The 21,267-nt window shown below is 38.7% G+C and overlaps 1 protein-coding gene across 2 annotated transcripts in view; it reads left to right on the top strand.

Annotated features, from left to right (window-relative positions):
• Positions 1–19,422, top strand: part of LOC139463893 (cubilin-like) — a 99,500-nt gene extending 80,078 nt beyond the window's left edge. For both annotated transcript variants that reach the window (XM_071245309.1, XM_071245310.1), the window contains 12 exons: positions 1,482–1,640; positions 2,201–2,386; positions 2,595–2,721; positions 4,589–4,806; positions 6,362–6,564; positions 8,405–8,567; positions 10,284–10,495; positions 10,934–11,075; positions 12,972–13,153; positions 15,181–15,346; positions 17,310–17,548; positions 18,021–19,422. In XM_071245309.1, the coding sequence (XP_071101410.1) occupies positions 1,482–1,640; positions 2,201–2,386; positions 2,595–2,721; positions 4,589–4,806; positions 6,362–6,564; positions 8,405–8,567; positions 10,284–10,495; positions 10,934–11,075; positions 12,972–13,153; positions 15,181–15,346; positions 17,310–17,548; positions 18,021–18,125 (2,102 nt within the window). In that variant the 3' untranslated portion in view covers positions 18,126–19,422. The remainder of the gene's footprint in view (positions 1–1,481; positions 1,641–2,200; positions 2,387–2,594; positions 2,722–4,588; positions 4,807–6,361; positions 6,565–8,404; positions 8,568–10,283; positions 10,496–10,933; positions 11,076–12,971; positions 13,154–15,180; positions 15,347–17,309; positions 17,549–18,020) is intronic.
• Positions 19,423–21,267: the final 1,845 nt, after the last annotated feature.

The raw sequence follows: 21,267 nt of genomic DNA, 5'->3' as shown, positions 1-21,267 counted from the left end.
GTGTAAATGTCATTTATTATAGAAGGAGATTGGTCAAGGACTGTGTAATATGCTGCTAGCAATCCCCCACCATTTCATGTCACAATTTTTCATCTCAAACCCGTCCCCCCATCTGACCCCTCCTATGATAAATGACCAGTCCCTAATATAAAATGCAATTATGACTAATAAATCATTAATAGCCCCCAAAACGAAATGCTTTGATATTCATCCCAAGAAAAAAGTAGAATATATTTTAAATTTTTCACAATCTATGATAGATATTGGGAACAATACGTTTAGTGCAGACTTGAATAGGTCCAATCTCATTAAAATCAGACCTTGGTTCTTGCTACCGCTAAACAAAGATCTGAGGACATCCCATTACAGGTCACGTCAGACCGACCTTGCGCGAACTTTGACCAACCAATAGCATGACCAAGCAAAAGGCAGCTTTCTCGTGCTTTACGGCACTATGCTTCGTAACATATTTTGACAAATTCTTGATTACAAATTTGAAACCTAAACGAAGAAACATTCTGGAATGGCTAATATATGGTCTAGATTGTATGGATTCAGTCGTTAAACCTGTAACTATCATTTGTAATACCCCGTGTTAAAGATTTCGAGGTTATATGATTAGAAATCACATTCCGACTGTCACCTCCATGATCTGGTAAGCGACGCTCTCATTGGTCGGATGAAAGGTTGTTCTGACATGACCCCTATTGGGATGTCTTCAGATCTTTGTTAAGGGGTAGCGAAGAACTAAGGTCTGATTTTAATGAGATTGGAAAAGGTCCTACAAAAGTATCGGGTTATATCTTTGTCTTGGTGCCTGAAACCATGGTACTATGGACTCCGGGCTTTATGATGATCATGTTTCTATTATAATACTGTTCAAAGAGGGTCTGGATGAAGGGGAATACGTATCAGTGAAAATTGGAGCCTTCAGTCAGTTGTCAGTATTTTTTCAGCTAAGTTTGTGACAAATAGCAGACAAGCCGTCCAGTTGAATCTGTAAAACCAAATCATCATGTGAGAGTGGATCATCTGTCTGTCTGTAGAAAACATGGGTACAGACGGTTCTGCTTTTGTTTCATCACAACAATACATGTTCTTTACAATCTACAGTACACTAAAGTTATAAAAAACTCAAAGGGGCTTCTAATTTTAGTTTGTAATAACCGTAGTTCGTTATATGCATATATACACCAAATGGCCAGGACTGAAAAATAAGTTAGTTATATCGGTCAGTTTGTTATAGATGTGTTTGTTATAAACATTGTTTACTGTAGTTATATACGCCTTTTATGAGATTATTGTTACAGTAAACAGTAAAGTTTGTAATTACGCAAAGCAGTTCTTTATTGATGTTTTATGGTAATTTGACTTATCTCATGTTGATGATGGTATTTTTAGTTGTATTCCGAACCCTATTAAAAGTGGTGTTAAACCAAACTCACTCACTCTGATGCTGTGTTTTAATTTCCTTATTTCAGCTTGTGGAGGAACCTTCTTTGGAGACACAGGGATGTTCACGTCCCCCGGGTACCCGTCTACGTACCCAAACAACATCCTGTGCAACTACACCATTGTTGGAGATCCGGGGAAATACCTCTCTCTCACATTCGACAGCTCTCTCTTCCGACTTGAAGGACGTAAGTGGCCCATGACTTCCTGGTCAGTGGAAAGTAGGACCTCTGTGGGCATTTCCATGAAAAATGGGTCCTATGTCTAGTGTAAAGTGTAACTAAGAATGGCCGCTGGTGGGATCTCTGTGCAACATGAGCTGTCGTGTATGGGGTGTTGTAACGAAAACATATTTTACCCCCATGTCAGAATGTTGATTGGTTCACATAATCTTGAGGGAAATATATTCCCGAGCAGGAGAATAAATCCCTTATACCCTACCACGAAGAAAACACATGCATTTCTGCACATAGATTTCTGAGCGGGACAATAAATCTCTAACATCCTGCCATGAAGCAAAAGGCTACACATTGTTCACACGTCAATGAAAGTCATGTGACAAGGTAATATCAGCTCAATAAACAAAACCCATGTAAGAATTCATGTATAAACCTTCCTTTCTCTGGGGAAATATGAGTATTCTGACACTTATTTTGTAAAAACATGCTCGTATAATAATCTATCTATGATACATGCTCACCCTGTTTTAAAAACATTTCAACTTAGAGATACCATTTGTTCATTTCAGCAACATCTTGTCGGTACGACTCCGTTACTGTCTACTCTGGCAATGACACCAGTGGTAATCGTCTCGGACGTTTCTGTGGCACCACAGCTCCTCAAACTATCACAGCTCTGGGAGGAATGTACCTTCAGTTCGTCACTGATGGGAGTATAGTTTACGAAGGCTTTAAAGTTAATTATGTTGCTGAAGGTAAGCAAACGTCTTCATCCATATAAATTTTTTTTGATGAACTTTGAGTATATATGTGTGCTATAGTGGACACAATTTATGGATAACAGCTTCTTGTTTTTTTCACCTTTTATGCTAATGGAGACATTTCGGCATAGATTCTTCTACCGTTGTCAAGCAAGGACCATCAATGTCATTTTAAGTCTGACCTTTCATGTATTACTTTCAGAATGTGGTGGTATTTTCAACAATGCGTACGGTACCTTCAGCACCCTGGCCCACCCCAACAACTACCTCAACAACCACAACTGCACTTGGATCATCAACGTGGCCGCAAACAGGATTGTGGAGCTGAAGTATGTACAGTAACTGTACAGTCGAACTTCGTTGTGTCCCAAACTCATTGTCCAGTCCCTGCAAATCCTTCGATTTTTATCATCATTTTGACTCGGATCTCACGAACTGCATGTGTCAAACTTCCTGTTGACTTGAACTCATTTGGGAGTTGAAAGTATCCAAATTAAGCACAAAATTACCCAAATGACTCATAACATGACGTTTGGTTTTCAGAAATTCACTTTGTTGTGATAAAGGAAGTCTTGATATACAGCATAACACTTTAGGCAGACGGCATTGATTGTTTGATGTTTAATGCCGCACTCAGCAATATTCCAGCTATACGACGGCTGTCTGTAAATAATCGAGTCTGGACCAGACAATCCAGTGACTGACATCATGAGCGTCGATCCAAGCAATTGGGATACGATGACATGATGAACCAAGTCAGTGAGCCTGACCACCCGATCCCGTTAGTCGCCTTTTACGACAAGCATGGGTTGATGAAGACCTATTCTAACCCGGATTTTCACGGGGGCATGCACGCAACCCTGATCTTCATGGGTCCAGACGGCATTGTAGGACGTGTGTGAGATGTATCATCATTCATCCATCCATTTTCAATAAATACAGACGACCAATTTGCAGTGCAGCAATTCAGAACCAACCAATCAAGACAAGGCCTGACTCCGGCATGAGGGAAACCTGCTGTGCCCAGATCAGTCAGCACGTAGATACATTGCATGTTCCTGGCACAGTTTTATAGACTCAATATCATTTAGGCATTTAACATTACAGTAAACCATGTTAATAACAAACATGCTTATTATGAACTGACAGATATAACAAACTGTTTTTTTGGTCCCGGCATTTGCTGTATATATAATGTATATATGCCTATAACGAACTACGATTAAGACAAACTAAAATAAGTGGTCCCTTAGAGTTCATTGTAACTGTAGTTTACTGTATGGGGTTCTCAAAGTTGTGAGACAGATGGGATGACATCCTTCAGAATGACTCGGGTGGAATGATACTGCAGCAACCATAAGATATCCAGTTCCCATTATGGGATTCGAACCACAGAGCTTCTGATCAGAGGCCATGCCAAAGACCGGCTCCGGTTCCCGACATGGGTACAATGTTTGAAGCCCATTTCTGGTGTCCCCTCCTGTGAAATTGCTGGAATATTACTAAAAGCGACTTGAAACCATATTCACTCACACACTAATGTAGTATCCGTTTTGCCAAGCTGAATGTTATGATTTATCCAAATTTTGGATTGAGCAAAAATGATACTTTTCTAGAAAAGTGTTCATACAAGGTTAAAAGTCCAACAGATTTCTAGGATCCAATCCAATTTAAGTACCGGATTTGACGTAATAAGCGCCCAGGGTGCTCTCAAAATTAGAAATAGGGGGCAGTTATTAGAATATTATTTTGGTGAAAAACAACAGAGTTGAAAGATAAATTTTGTGGTTTATGCTGACAGCCTGAAATGTTTATATACGACATATATATTTTTCCAGAATTTAATTGCCTATAATTAAGGGTGCATATAACACACGAGTGCGTATTATACGCGAATAAATAAGTCTTGTGTACATTTATCAATCTGAAGGGGTGCTAATTGTGATTGTTCACTAATCAGTATATTAGCAAATATCGCTGTGGCACTTATTAGAGCGGGGCGCTTATTACGTGGAATACGGTATGCAGATTGCAACACAGACTCCTGTCCTTTGTTTATATTCGAGTGTTGAAATAACCACTGTTCATAGGTCCCAATTATGGATTGTTCAGAGCTGATGAGAATTTTTAAAAATTGACAAATGTATGTATCAGATTTACTCCTTTCTTTTTTTAAAATACCTGCTCTGATTTCAGATTTACAAGATTTGAGCTGGAGGCTCATTCACGGTGCAGATATGATTATGTAGAAGTACGAGATGGTAACAGCTCCAGCTCTCCTCTCATTGGTCGATACTGTGGAACCACCTCACCAAATTTCATTCGATCCACTGGTCGCCAGATGTTTGTTAATTTCATCACAGATTCATCTGTTACAAGGGATGGTTTCTCTGCCGCTTACAGACAGACATTTGGTAAATTTTATTGTTTTAACAAATTATTGACTGAGATATGCACATCAAACCACATGATCAAACCATCAGACATATTAGCCTCATGACATTCGAAACCATCAGACATATAAGCCTCATGACATTTGGAACCATCAGACACATACGCCTCATGACATTTGAAACCATCAGACATATTAGCCTCATGGCATTTGAAACCATCAGACATATATAAGCCTCATGACATTTGGAACCATCAGACACATACGCCTCATGACATTTGAAACCACCAGACATATAAGCCTCATGACATTTGGAACTACCAGACATATAAGCCTCATGGCATTTGAAACTATCCGACACATACGCCTCATGACATTTGGAACCACCAGACATATACGCCTCATGGCATTTGGAGCCACCAGACATATAAGCCTCATGGCATTTGGAACCATCAGACATATAAGCCTCATGACATTTGGAGCCACCAGACATATAAGCCTCATGACATTTGAAACCATCAGACATATACGCTTCATGACATTTGGAACCACCAGACATATAAGCACAGACTTTTATTTTGTATCATTTCAAGCTGTCAGCATAAACCACGATATTTACAATCTTTCAACTCAGGTTTTTTTTCTCCAAAATGTTATTCTAATAAGAGCCCCTTATTTCAAATTTTGAGACCTCCCTGGGTGCTTATTACGTCGAATACGGTAAGCCTCATGGCATTTGAAACCACCAGACGGATAGATCGTGTTTACCGGTATGTGCTGTGAGTTTGCTTAGTTTGGTGCAGCTTTGAACAGCACTCCAGTGTCAGATTAAATTGAAACAGCGTGTAAATTTTGAGCAACTCAGTGAAACCGGCAAGCTTGGTACATGTATATAAGAAACATGACTTGCCTTGTAACATTCATCCCATCACATGCTACTGTCTGTCTGACTAATTGTAAGTGTCACTTTCTGCCACCCAACACCACATAGAATATTCAGCCACCAAATGTCGGTATCATCAAAATGTTTGTGAAAAGTGTTTTCCAAAACAGATAAACAAAAAACATTGAAAGACTGTTTAACCAAGGAATTGATCACTATCTGATGTGTCGATAATGTCAATACATGTAATAAGTCATTTAGACAGTAGTACATTTGAACATGTGTTGATCATGTTGATGATATAAATGCACAGTGAATAGTGGATATTTTTTCATTAAAAAGTAGAATATTACATGTTTATTTGCAATGGCATTGTCAGTGAACATATGAAGGAAGGAATGAACAGCATAAAATTATGAATATTTCATTTTTAATGATTTTATTACGATGTACATGTTTTGTTATCTGTCAAGTAGATTTTCGATCATGAACATTGATTATACTTAATTTTTAACATACCATATCAGATTAATGGGACTTGACTGTATATGGTTTATCTACCGGGGGTATATGTTTATGACTGTATATGCAATAAATTTAGAAGGCTTTAAACAACATTCACACTCTCATTTTATTCAAAAGTTTCCAAGACAAAAACATACTGTTTACTTGTTTTCTATGTTTGTTGTCACAGGTGTTCTACAGGGATGTGGAGGTTTCCTCAACAACACCGCTGGTGGCAACGTCACCTCCGTTGACATCAACAACGATGGCCAGTATGAGAATGACCTGAACTGTGCTTGGACCATCATGATGCCAGACAACAAACTGGCTACTTTCAACATCACCAGGATGAACATAGAGACAGACTCTGCCTGTAGTTATGACGCTCTTAAGGTGATTCTTAAAGCTCATAACTTTGGGACTACCAAATCTCTTTTTTTTTAATTTGTGGATTATTTTGGGGAAGGCTGCAGTATTTAGGTCCCTAAATCGGAAGGAGCGTTTATCGTATTTATGGAAGTTCACGAATCAAACATGTTCAATGCATGTGTGCTTAGTTATTTACAGTTGAAGCGAGATTTCAAGGGGGCCATTTTTATTTCCTTATGCTGACGTCATATTTCTTTTCAAAAGCTTGGGACATTGGTGGATATTTATACAAAACTAGATCCTTCTATTATCTTTTTTTTAAAGGCCAAGTAAACTAATGTAATGATTGCATTTTTGTTGCGAGTATCAATTTTCCTTGATACATTTAGTGAATTTCCGAGAGAATAAAATTCATGATATTCATGGAAAGTATTTATATGTCAAAGAGAAATTGTGGAAATCACACACTCGGTACTCAGCTTCTAAAACAAACCTATAAAATCTACCAGTTTAAGGCCACGACAAATCAATTGATTGATTATCTATTTATCATCCAAAAATGGCTCCCACAGGAGATATCGCTTGGGTGAGATCAAGCAAAATCTACACTGTAGATATTGCTGCAATGAATTTGCATCACAATGCTTTGCAGACTATTGTGATGTCTTTGGTTACCATGATGTCACAATCTAATGACATCACTAATTATCACTCGTTGATAAAAGTGGAAAAAATCCTCGGCAAGCCTTGGAGTTTTTTATCAACTTGTTTTGATATATTTGATATCAAAAGACACTCGGGTGAGATTCCATTTGGGAACTTGTTCAAACAGTTTCATCTGTTTCAAACAATTTTTCTGAAATGTGGCAATAATTGAAATATAGAGAATCCCACCCAAGTGTCTTTTGATATCAAATATATCAACACGAGTTGATAAAAATGGGAAAACTCAACTTCGATATATTTGATATCAAAAGACACTCTGGTGAGATTTTATTTATCATCCAACATCATTCTTCCAACTTTTTCAGTTTGTAGACAGTAATAAGCAGTGTCTTAAGTGTAAAAAGCACTGCTGACAGCTTCAGTAGCTGAGCCATTAGTGATTTCATTAGATTGTGACGTCATGGTAACCAATGACTAGGGGTGACTATTGAGGCATTTTTGGCTATTGCGATACTATTGCGATAGTGGCCCTACTATTGCGATACTATTGCGATAGTGGCCCTACTATTGCGATTCTATTGCGATAGTTTTCACTTGCAATTATAGCAGGTTTTGGCAGCATATATTTCAGCATTTTGACTGACACCATCAAAATAATTATAACTTTCTGATACTATTTGTAAAGAAAACAAGAAATGAAAAGAAAACATGTTCAAATTGACCTTTCATAAACATGTTAAAACAAAATTTCACTTCATGTAACTGGTAAAGTCTTAGGTTACTGCAGTGTTTTAGCACCAATGGGAATGAATGTGATTGAATGACTAGTATTTGACTATACAAACTGTCAAACTCTTTAATTGTTTTTTAAGAAAGTAAATGTACCAAACAAATAAACAATCGAAACTATCGATAGGTAGACAAACTATCGCCAATAGTATCGATTGTTTCAAGTTGCAATCGATAGTGTACTATCGTGAGACAAGCAATCGCAATCAATCGATAGTTCGATGTTTCATTACACCACTACCAATGACATCACAATGGTCTGCAAAGCATTGTGCTGCTGCAGCGATATCTACATATCTCCCCAAGCGATATCTCCTGTGGGAGCCAGTTTTTGGTGATAACTCATCGTGGACAAGGAATGTACATTGCTACATGTAATTATCTTGTTTTGACCGTTTCTTTCCTTTAGATATATGATGGAATCAGCATCCAAGACCCGCTGATTGGAACATACTGTGGCAGCGCCCCTCCCCCAATCATCAAAGGTTTATCAAACGCCCTCTATGTTACCTTCACAACAGACAGTAGCGTAACACGTCCTGGCTTCACTGCCACCTACGGACAAGAAAACGGTATGTCTTTGTTGCTTCAATCTCATTCAAATCAGATCTTAGTTCTCGCTGCCGCCAAACAAAGATCTGAGGACATTCCATTACGGGTCACGGCAGACAGACGTTTCGTGAACTCTGACTGACCAATGGAATTACTGACAAGAAGTTGATATAATCCAATCAGAAGGCAGCTTTCTTGTGCTTTACTGCACTAATTTCAAATTGGCGACTACGCTTCGAAACATATTTTGACAAATTCTCACTTAAAAATTTGAAACCTGAACAAAAAAACATTCTGGAATGGCTAATATATGGTCTAGATTGTATAGATTCAGTGGTTAAGTCCGTAACTATCATTCGGAATACCCTGTTATAAAGTTTTCGAGGCTGCATGATTAGAAATCACATTCCGACTGTCACTTTCATGATCTGGTAAGCGACGCTCTGATTGGTCGGATGAAAGGTCGTTGACATGACCCCTAATGGGATGTCCTCAGATCTTTGTTTAGCGGTAGCGACAACTAAGATCTGATGTTAATGAGATTGTTGTTGCTTCGTAGTTATAGGACATTTTCTCCATGGACCATCATGGGCCGGGAGAGCGGGAGGTCAGTGGTTCAATCCCCGGCCGCGTCTTACCAAAGGTGTTAAAAGATGGTACAGTAGGACAGTAGAACATGGATATACCGAACTACAAAGGACGGGAGAAATTAGTTTGTTATATAAGTTTTCACTCCACCACCTGCCATAAAGCAAAACACAATACACATACACGTTTATACACGTTTCCTCCCGCATTATGGCCCTGGACAGGCCATCTTCTTGAGGCAAGGGACTTAACTGACTGTGGACTGACTGGTACTGCATTCGATACTGTAAAACTATGTAGGCTCAATTTATGGATAACAACTTCTTTAATTACTGTAAAATGCTGTTGATGGTGTTAATTGCCACGTCTCCCTGTAGACGACAAATGAATTGTTTGACAGGTATTACTTAGAAGTTGACGGATGACAAAGTAGACACAATTTATAGATAACAACTTCTTTAATTACTGCCTTTTACAGTAATTAAAGTAGTTGTTATCCATTAATTGTGTCAACTTTGTTATCCGTCAACTTCTAAGTAATGCCTACCAAACAATTCACTGTAAAACTACATACGAAAGCCTTTTCGATCCTCTTTGTTGGTCCTGTTATCAGTGAAATACAAGTCAGTCGTACAAAGCCACATAATATTGGTACATGAAGTGGGAAATTTGTAAGTACAATCTGGGAATTTGTAATGACATTAGTTGCAGATTGGGTCCGATAAATCATGCAAGCAAGGGAGTGACTGACTGGCCAATCAGATAGCTAGATTCTGTAATGATTAACCTGTTACTGAAGCTGTTTTCTTACACTCATGTGGTTGAGAATACCAATTTAAGATAGCTGGTATCAAACATGTGTGAGAACGAATTCCAGGTCTGTGATTGGCTACTCCAAGGTGATGACCTAAGGTCAAATTATGACAGACTACTTACCTGATTGTAATTCATTGATAATACACTAATGTTTCAGTCGAACTCACCTAGATCTGTGTCGAAACTATATGAACCCTTTTCATGAGTTTTCAATAAATGTTCTTTGATCTTGTCTAGTTTTCATAATCATCATCGCCTTGATAATCCACAGATATGCCTGAAACACTGGAGGGTCACAGTAGGAATCATGACTGAAATTACCTTTTTTGTAGCATTGTGTGGTGGCGCCTTGACAGCAACAAACTCGCCCCAGACTATCATGTCGCCCAACTATCCAAATTCTGCTGGCCAGGCCGTCAGATGTCGCTGGGTCATCGACTCCTTATCCAGTAACAATCAAGTGCGACTTCAGCTCAATAGTATCAGCCTCGTCCAGGATTCCAGCTGTTCCCAGGAATACATTGAATTCAGAGATGTACCAGTGGTGAGGATACTCCGAAACTAATGATGCACCTCTGAAAAAAAGATACACGTTTATGGATAAAAACTTCTGGTTTATTGCGTATAGCAATGTTTCGATGTAGATTATTACACCATTTTCCACTCCAACTTGGTAACGGTGTAAGAATCTACAAATCTCAAATCACTGCTAAATGCAATAACGAGAAGTTGTCATTTGTAAAGTTGTATTTTTTCTTTATTTATCACAAGCTCCTGGAAGCTAGTCAAACAGTTATGCACCTCTTGTCGTATATTTACGAATTCACTTCAATAGTATTTGTGTTTATGGAGGCATAAACGTAAAAAAATGAAATTGAGTTAGTAATGACTTACAAAAAGATACTTTTACAAACTAACCTGACCATGTTAGTCTAGGTGGTTTACTTGCGTATTTAAACTTTCTTGTCATGATGATTTGCAGGCCCCAAGTGGTAGGAATGTACATTATTGTGGATCAGCAGTCCCTGCCACATTTGACTCCGCTGGGCAGGTTGTGCAAGTGAACTATGTCATCCCGGATGGATCACGCAGTCGTGGATTCAGTCTGACCTATCAGATTGCTTGTGAGTCAATATTAATGTGTTATTAAATACAGGGGAGATTGCCTGTGAGTCGATATTAATGTGTTATTAAATACAGGGGAGATTGCCTGTGAGTTGATATTAATGTGTTTTTAAATACAGGGGAGATTGCCTATGAGTGTAGATTAATGTGTTATTTAATACTGGGTAGATTGCCTGTGAGTCGATATTAATGTGTTATTAAATACAGGGGAGATTGCCTGTGAGTCGATATTAATGTGTTATTAAATACAGGGGAGATTGCCTGTGAGTTGATATTAATGTGTTATTAAATACAGGGGAGATTGCCTATGAGTATAGATTAATGTGTTATTTAATACTGGGTAGATTGCCTGTGAGTCGATATTAATGTGTTATTAAATACAGTTGAGATTGCCTGTAAGTCGATATTAATGGGTTATTAAATACAGGGGAGATTTCCTATGAGTATAGATTAATGGGTTATTGAATACAGGGTAGACTGCCTGTGAGTCGATATTAATGTCTTATTGAATACAGGGGAGATTGCCTATGAGTATAGATTAATGTGTTATTTAATACAGGGGAGATTGCCTGTGAGTCGATATTAATGTGTTATTAAATACAGGGGAGATTGCCGGTAAGTCGATATTAATGGGTTATTAAATACAGGGGAGATTTCCTATGAGTATAGATTAATGTGTTATTGAATACAGGGTAGACTGCCTGTGAGTCGATATTAATGTGTTTTTGAATACAGGGGAGATTGCCTATGAGTATAGATTAATGTGTTATTTGATACAGAGTAGATTGCCTGTGAGTCGATATTAATGTGTTATTAAATACAGGGGAGATTGCCTGTGAGCTGATATTAATGTGTTATTGAATACAGGGGAGATTACCTATTAGTATAGATTAATGTGTCATTGAATACAGGGGAGATTGCCTGTGAGTCGATATAAATGTGTTACTAAATGCAGGGGAGATTGCCTGTGAGTAGAGATTAATGTGTCATTGAATACTCGGGAGATTGCCTGTGAGTAGAGATTAACGTGTCATTGAATATAAGGGAGACTGCCTTTGAGTAGAGATTAATGTGTAATTTAATACAGGGGAGATTCCTTGTGAGTAGAGATTAATGTGTTATTAAGTACAGGGGAGATTACCTGTGAGTAGAGATTAATGTGTCATTGAATACAGGGGAGATTGCCTGTGAGTAGAGATTAATGTGTTACTAAATACAGGGGAGATTGCCTGTGAGAAGAGATTAATGTGTCATTGAATACAGGGGAGATTGCCTTTGAGTAGAGAATAATGTGTTATTGAATACAGGGGAGATTGCCTGTGAGTAGAGTGTGTTAATGAATACAGGGGAGATTCCTTGTGAGTAGAGAATAATGTGTTACAAAATACAGGGGAGATTGCCTGTGAGTAGAAATTAATGTGTCATTAAATACAGGGGAGATTCCTTGTGAGTAGAGATTAATGTGTCATTGAATACAGGGGAGATTGCCTTTGAGTAGAGATTTATGTGTTATTGAATACAGGGGTGATTCCTTGTGAGTGGAGATTAATGTGTTACTAAATACAGGGAAGATTGCCTTTTAGTAAAGATTAATGTGTTATTGAATACAGGGGAGATTGCCAGTGAGTAAAGATTAATGTGATATAGAATACAGGGGAGTTTGCCTGTTCGTAAAGATTAATGTGTTATTGAATGCAGGGGAGGTTTCCTGTGAGTAGAATGTGTTAATGAATACAGGGGAGATTGCCACTGAGCTGATTATCATTCAGCTGACACACTGTGCTATAACTGTAATACTGTTCAAAGTGGTGTTATACCCCCCAACTCACTCACTCTCTCACTCATCTCAAAGCCATCAATACTGAAGCCATCTCAGGAATATATTTTCCTTGCAGCATGTGACAGAAACGTGACAGGATCCAGTGGCCGTATTGTCAGCCCTGGATGGCCTGGGAACTATCCCCGCAATGCTAACTGTGACATACAACTCACCACCCCTCCAGGCACAACAGTAGCTCTCTACTTCACATCCATGAACATTGAGTTCCACCCAAGATGTGCATTTGACTACCTGGAGGTAAGATACTCAATGACCTTCTGTAACTAATGCATGTTGATCTGTCTGGTTACAATAGGATGTCCCTTGTACACAAGTTATACCTCAGTTACATTTGCTCTACGGCTAGAATACAGCGGCCGTAGCCCCCCGAAATTGAGAAATACCTGTGCCGGCAGCAGAGGATCTGCGGTGACCTCAGGGTCGCCCTAGGGCGTATCCCTATCTTTTACAGGCCGTAGGGGTCGCCTATTATAGATTATAGCGTGGAGTTATAACTTTTTCATTTCTAGGTTCGCTGAAGCAATCAGACAATTGGGATGCCGTAGCCATGCCTAAAGTGGTTCCATGGCGACCATACATGGGGCGTAAGGTGGCCTTGTATTTGCCATGCGGCTGCCCTGTGTAGCGGTTGCGTCAGACTGGCTGCACGGTTGCCATATGGTTTCCCTGCAGCCACCTTGCGGGTGGCTTGTGGCTACCTTGTGTCTGCCTTGGTATTTGTCAAAAACCTACGTCTGCCACAGGGTTGCCTTAAGGCGACCCTGCGGCAAATGTGACCGAGGCTTTATTGGTCTCTAGTTGGGTATTCCCCATTGGGACAGATCTCTAGGACCCTAGGTTTGTCTCATTGTTATTTCCCAGCAGAATAGGGCCCCAGGGGTCCTTATTCATCATACATAATATGCCCCTATATCTATCCATTATATATACATAATATGCCCCTATATCTATCCATTATATATACATAATATGCCCCTATATCTATCCATTATATATACATAATATGCCCCTATATCTATCCATTATATATACATGATATGCCCCTATATCTATCCATTATATATACATAATATGCCCCTATATCTATCCATTATGTATACATAATATGACCCTATATCTATCCATTATATATACATAATATGACCCTATATCTACCCCTTATAGATACATGATATGACCCTATATCTATCCATTATATACACATAATATGACCCCATATCTATCCATTATATATACATAATATGACCTTATATCTATCCATTATATATACATAATATGACCCTATATCTATCCGGGCCCAGTCGTCTAAGGCGCCGCGATTCGCTGTGCAGAGTTGCGTCCCCTGGACACGCCAGAAACCTATGATTGTGGGTTCGAATCCCAGTTCACCCCGATTATGTTTCTAGGTTTGTCAGCACCATATCCGTGCTCGTGGGTTTCACCGAAGTGGTAAATGTCTAAGACCTGCATCACTTCGGGCTTTCCTCCCACATTAAGCTGACACGCTGTGATATGACTGGAATAATGTTAAAAGCGCCGTTAAACCCAACTCACTCACTCACTCACTATATCTATCCATTATATATTTCAATGTCCAATGAAAGGGATGAAATCACACACGCCGTTTTTGGCTTACAAAACCAACCTATTTGGGTGTGTGGCCTAAAGCTACCGGTGCAGTGGTGACAACTGTTATCATTGTCTGTTACGTTTGCAGGATTTGTCATTATCATGAACGTTAGCCATTATACATATACTGTTTCTGCTATTTCTGTTAATCCTACAAAAATATCAACATTGTACACGTTGTTGAATGTGTGAAACGACCCTTGATCTTGACGCTTGATTACTAGTGCTGGCTAAAACGATCGATAATCAGAATTAAGGTCGATGGGAAGAAATAATAACGATAATAAATTACTATGAAATTGTTGTCACCGATGATAACTTACATACACTTTTGTGATGAAGTAAAGTTTATATTTATTGTAACAGACTTGTTTTTGTCAACTATGTCAATTGTCGAGGACGGAAAGCAAGTTTTTGTTATATTTCAAATGTCCACCAAATAATCGATGTATAAATGTGTCACTGCTCACCAGTGGCGTGAAATATTTTAATTTCTTTTGGGACTTTCTTGCATATGCGATTTTTGTCTCATGAAGGGAAGAAAAACAGATTTTGAGATGGCATTTTCAATACATTTAAAATAGATTTCTCTATGTATAGTAGAGTCTGGTATATCTCTACTTCTCTGCTCACAGCTCCATAACGGGACAAGTCTCAGTGACCCCCAAGTGTCCCGGCTCTGTGGCCAAGTCACCCCTGATCCAGTCTTTATCAATGGCAACCAGGTGTACATGAACTTCAAGACAGATTCCTCGGTCAACCATCCTGGATACGACATATCATACACATCCACTACAGAAGGTAAGGGGCAGATCATTTGATATTCTGGAGGGGCCAGGGATTTTATTGAAAAAATAATTGTCCCCGAAATTTTCCGAAAAAAATAATTATGTTTAAGACTGTCGAGAAAAATAGAAATTGCCTGCCGCAAATATTACATTGTTGCAAGGTGTTCTTCTTTTTAAAAGATCAGGCTTGTAGTTTTAAATAAATAAATATCTTGTTATACTCCCGTTTACGAAGTAAATCGGGGGTATATAGCATTCCGTATGTCTGTCAGTCCGTCCGTCCGAGCTTTTGTATGACCCATAACTTTTTAACCATGCACCCTAGCTTCACCAAACTTGCTACTCACATTTACCACAATGAGTACTTGTGCCTTTTGCTAGTTTGAAGATTCTGAACTTTTTTATTTTTGCCGTTTCCATCGAAACATTAAGAAACTTAAACTTTTAGGGTGGGTGTTTTGTACGGCCTATATCTTTTTAACTATGCACCCTAGCTTCACCAAACTTGCTACTCACATTTACCACAATGAGTACTTGTGCCTTTTGCTAGTTTGAAGATCCTGAATTTTTTAATTTTTGCCGTTTCCATGCACACATTAAGAAACATCAAGAATGTATGTTGTGCTAAGCATTGATTATCCAACACTAGATTGAAATATATTTGCAAAAACATGTGTTCATTTCAAACCTAATGCATCCTCATGTGGTTACAAAGGAAAGGGCAGTTCCTCTGACTTAAAGCAACAGGTATATTTCATGAAGTAACAAACTATTTACTATTTGTTGTTGACAAGCGGGGATAACGGGGGTATGTGAGCTTTGCTCACTTCTTTCTTTTTGGAGCTGTAGCTGAAAAAACATTTGGTCTCAATGCAAAATCCAAAGCCCCCCCAACAGAATATCAAATGGTCTGTCCTAGGGCTGGGACGAGTCCAAATTTACTACCCGGATACCCATCCCCCTATTACCCGACCCTACCCGGGTACCCACTGTAGGTCTCAGGAGATGTCTCAAAATGCCCGATCAGAAACAGCGTAGCATAGCCCTGGCAATACGTATTTAGATACATGTATTAAACAATCTGGTCATTCATACACTGAAGTTGAATTAAGTTATATCTTTATTCAAACATATGAAAAATAAAAAGGAATTGGTGCATAGTCAGAAAGAAAGGCGAACATTAGTGACTTGTAGTGTAACCATAGAGTTCTGGATGATTTTTGTCATTAAACAATATGTCACGTGACTAACCACGGGTCCGGGTAGTCCTGTGGGTACCCGGGTCCTTGTCAGTACCCACCCGATCCGGGTACCCGAGTTACCCGTCCCAGCCCTAGTCTGTCCCCCAGGGTCAGATACTCTGCATGTATGCACCAGGAAAAAACGTTAAGCACCACTTGTTTATTCTTACATATCCCAAACTTCCATGAGTCTGCTGGAAATAGCTACGTATGGCATAGATGTCACCACAATAGAAACATAAAACGACAATGCCATCAGTCTTGATTGTCAGCTAAAACAGATTCCATTTGGCATAAAAGGCGAAATAGAGGTGAAAATTATATGGATTATCATTGATGACACCAGGTGTTCACTGTATGTTTCTCCAAAGGAGCAATGGAAGCAGTTGTAAGGGTAGTAATCTTACCTCCAGAATGTTGAGATCTTATTGCTTCACATGATCTGGGAGGGAAATAAATTTTCGAGCTGGACTATATATCCATTTTACCGCGCTATGAAGCAAAATATTGCACATTGTTTATGAGTCAATGAAAGTCACATGGCACGACACAAGTTAACCTCCGATCAATCGAACAGCATTCACATATGTTGCTAACAATGGAAGATTGAAACCTGTCAGTTCATTATATCAGTATCACTTGGGGTGTAAGTGGTTTTATTTAGGACATGGTACTGTGATGTATGTAGATGTTGAAACAAAAAAAATGATATTTTATCTTTATGTCTGTCTAAAGGTTTGGGATGTGGTGGCAACATCACCGGCATCAATGGCAGTCTCACCAGTCCACAATTCCCTGGCAACTTCTCCGATGTTAAGACGTGTCGCTGGCTCATCCAAGTCCCTTCAAGGAGAACTCTGACCTTGACTTTTGCGACCTTGAGCGTCCAAGGAGAAGCTCGCTGTACAGAAAACTATGTCGCTGTGTATGATGGGGACAGTGATGGAACACAAATATTTGGACGATACTGCAATGTAAGTACTCATAAAACAAAGAGACAATATCATCTGTACACCAACCAGCAAAATAAATTAATTGTATACTTACCTTTATTTATTATTAATGTCAAAAACAAATCTAATAAACTGAGTATCATGATCAATCTCATTATTATATAAGTTTTGAGTAAAAGACTTGCTTCGAAAAAACACCTACACAAACGCAAATTCCAATCTCATTAAAATCAGACCTGAGTTCTCGCTATCGCTAAACAAAGATCTGAGGACATCCCATTACGGGTCACGTCAGAACGACCTTTCATCCGACCAAGCAAATCGTACTGCTGTTTCAGCTGTTTCCGCTAGAGGTTGTAATTGGGATTTGAAACCTCTGATTAACCAATCAGAATTGAGTGTTTAAAAAAATTGAAATGGTAAAAGGTTCATTATCTTTGAACCATATTAGTAATAAATTCATAAATCTGACCAACACATTTCCTTCTTGCAGACTGTACCGGCACCTCTCACAGCTTCAGGAACAACCGCCTACGTCAAATTTGTATCAACAGGAAGTGCTCCAGCACCTACATTCCGACTCTTGTTCTCCAGTTAAATACCAACCAGATTGGATTATTTATTATTCTTAACTCAGAATATTTTGGACTTTTTATGTATATAGATGTCCTTTTTGTGACAATTACAAAACTAGAAACTAGTAATATTGGTATTGTGATAAAGTCAAGTTTAGTTCATTACTGCATGTAGAGCAAATAATTCCAACATGTATTATAAATTGTCTAAATGATGTGTTTTTATGGGAAGTTGTAATGTATATATATGTATAGGTATAGGTAAATCGTTATATTCATAGGTATACTAACTAAAATAATTTTGACTACAATGAATTTTAAGATTTTTTGTAATTAACATGATGAAGGTCTCCACTGGGTAAGAGCTTGCATATTAGTTAGGCTTGAAAAACAATAAAAGAATTGGTTCTCAGGCAATGACTTTTGAAAAAATAGTGGGGCAGGTGGTGGTTTTTTTTGCATTGTTCAAATCAGTTTGTAACGAAATAAACAGTTGTGTACCATCAACCTGGGAAAGGGCCTCCATACATAAACAAGCATAGAAACTCCTATTGCCGCCATGACCATAACACAAGATGCACAGTAAAGCAGTGTGCATGTAAATGGAAGTAACTGCATGCTATATTGGATCGTATTGTTTTTAAGGTGTCCTCCCAAAACACCTACATGTCGAAACCCCTACAGCTTATAACAACAAAGTTCACAGTTGAATGCACACCTAATACCCTGCCTGTTACCTTTGTCCTTTTAATGGAATAACCCCAAGAGTATTTATATACATTGTATTTTATTAATCATTCAGATGATAATCACAATAATCTAATTAGTTTAGAACTTATCAGTCAGATGATTATCACAATAAGTGACTAGCCAAGTTTCAAAAGATGACCAACAGCATCCAAGTATTGGATGGGTGTTTTTAATCCCTGGGCCAAATGTTCTTTTAAGTGGCACAAGCGATTCTCTACCTAAGTATAAAGATTTTTTTGTTTTGAAAATGGAAGTAAAAACGAAACGTGCTGCAGACTTCATGATGATGCGGTACCTGAGAACCAAGACTATTCTTTTTTTTAGCCTTATCAAGATCTGCAAGTTGTGGAGTCATGTAATTATTTTCTGTTGTTCCAATATCTTCTTTTGAGGTGAATATTTTTGTAAAACTTTTGCTTAAAGATTGTGTATATATATATAGTATGTTTGTGGTTGAAATTGTATGTTTCATACATTTTGCAGGATGTGTTTCAAATTATTCTATGTTTTTATTTTCCACATATCATTGTATGTATCACCTGTGTAAAATCAATAAATGAGGAGCTCCAATTATTTTTGTTATATATACATCTGGGCTTCTTCCTGAGGCAAGAGAGTTAAAAACGGGTCTTACATCGCGAAATGTATCAAGTCACATGAGCACCTTGATTAAAAACATGAAAAGATTTCGAAAATATCTGCTGACAATGAGTTGGCGGTGCACATGCTTTGCAAATCCTGCAATCAACTGAAATCTGCACAACAGTTTATGAACCAGATTTCGATTTCGATGCACGCTTTTGATTGGACTATGCATAGACTCGTTAGTCCAGCCAAAATGTAACATAATACCAGCCTAGTTCGGCAAGGGTGGAAACTGTACTTTTCTAGTCAGTTAACTCTCTTCCCTTGGTAAGATGACATCTGGGCCACTCTGGAGACCTTTAAGGGACACGGGTGGCCCAGTCGTCTAAGGTGCAGCAATTCACTGTGAAGATTTGCATCCATGGGGCACACCAGAAACCTGTGTTTGTGGGTTCGAATCCCGATTTGCCCTGATTATGTTTCTAGGTTTGTCAGCACCATACCCATGCTCGTGGGTTTCACCAAAGTTGTAAACGTCTGAGACCTGCATCACTTGGGGCTTTCCTCCCACATTAAGCCTACACACTGTGATATAACAGGAATACTGTTCAAAGCAGTGTTAACCCAACTCACTGCGACTTATGTGACTGTGAATGTTGTTTTCCCCTTTTGTCATCAATATTGTAGGTAGATCGGGTCGGCCTGCAGATATTTGGACCAGGCATTAAACTGTGTGAAAGCAAGAGCACCGCTTCTTGGGGACAAGGACACACTTAGGAGATAAACCATCTGTATTGTTTGATAGGCATCATCCGTCAGCTTCTAAGTAATGCCTATCAAACAATACAGAAGGTCTAACAACTTCTTTAATACAGTAAAGGCGACGTTTCTGTATAAATCTAACAACGCGTGTCGGTCTGACATTGATTAATGAACAATTTGCATACTCATATATGCAAGGGGCCGACATATGGTTCTCAGTAGGAAGTGACAACTTGGAGACGATGGCGTGCGGTATATACAGTTTTACTTTATACATGTAGATATATACATACAAAAGACACTATGTGCCAGGTTAGCACATAGTGGTTGTGGTTGTTATCTTGGTGCCCCGGAGCACCCAGCCTAACCCTAGCTAGGCTAAGGGTAAGACCTTTCTTTTCTCTTCCTCTCCTTTTTTTTTCCTCTCAGGACCAAGGCTTATATATAGCCATGGTCACCTGACATTTAGTAAGTAATAAATACAAATATAAACAGTAATTCATCAGCAGGATGGCAGACAGTCGATGTACACAAAAATGGGGATTAACAATTAGGATTAGCATCTTATAAATAACAGCAATTAAGTGTTTCAAGGCATATGGCTCCAGGGTAATGAGCCTTTGCAATTAAATGTTCTTCAGACAATGGGTGTTGTAAATCAGTCGAGATGACAGATCCTATAATGAGGGACATTGTACAGAATATATATATATACGATCAACAGTAGAGGATTAACAGAATTGATACCATCCCTCTGCTATGAACTCATTACGCAATAATCACCAAACCTGTGTAAACTTAGCCTTTTTAAGTGGCTTCATGTTCCATTGGCTTCTTCCTATGTGTTCTCTGTCCATCATGTTGTGACAATATTATCCTTCTGTTATCATTACTTACTCATGTGGGGGCACGGCTGGCCCAGTCGTCTAAGGCGCCACGATTCGCTGTGCAGAGTTACGTCCCTTGAGCACGCCAGAAACCTATGATTGTGGGTTCAAATCCTGGTTCGCCCCAATCATGTTTCTAGGTTTGTCAGCACCATACCCGTGCTTGTGGGTTTCACCGAAG

Source organism: Haliotis cracherodii, unplaced genomic scaffold (genome assembly GCF_022045235.1).
Source record: "Haliotis cracherodii isolate W230 unplaced genomic scaffold, xgHalCrac1.p SCAF_16, whole genome shotgun sequence".
NCBI classification, from domain to species: Eukaryota; Metazoa; Mollusca; class Gastropoda; order Lepetellida; family Haliotidae; genus Haliotis; species Haliotis cracherodii.
The sequence above is the reverse complement of the archived record's forward strand: the minus strand, read 5'-3'. Positions and strand labels throughout refer to the sequence as shown.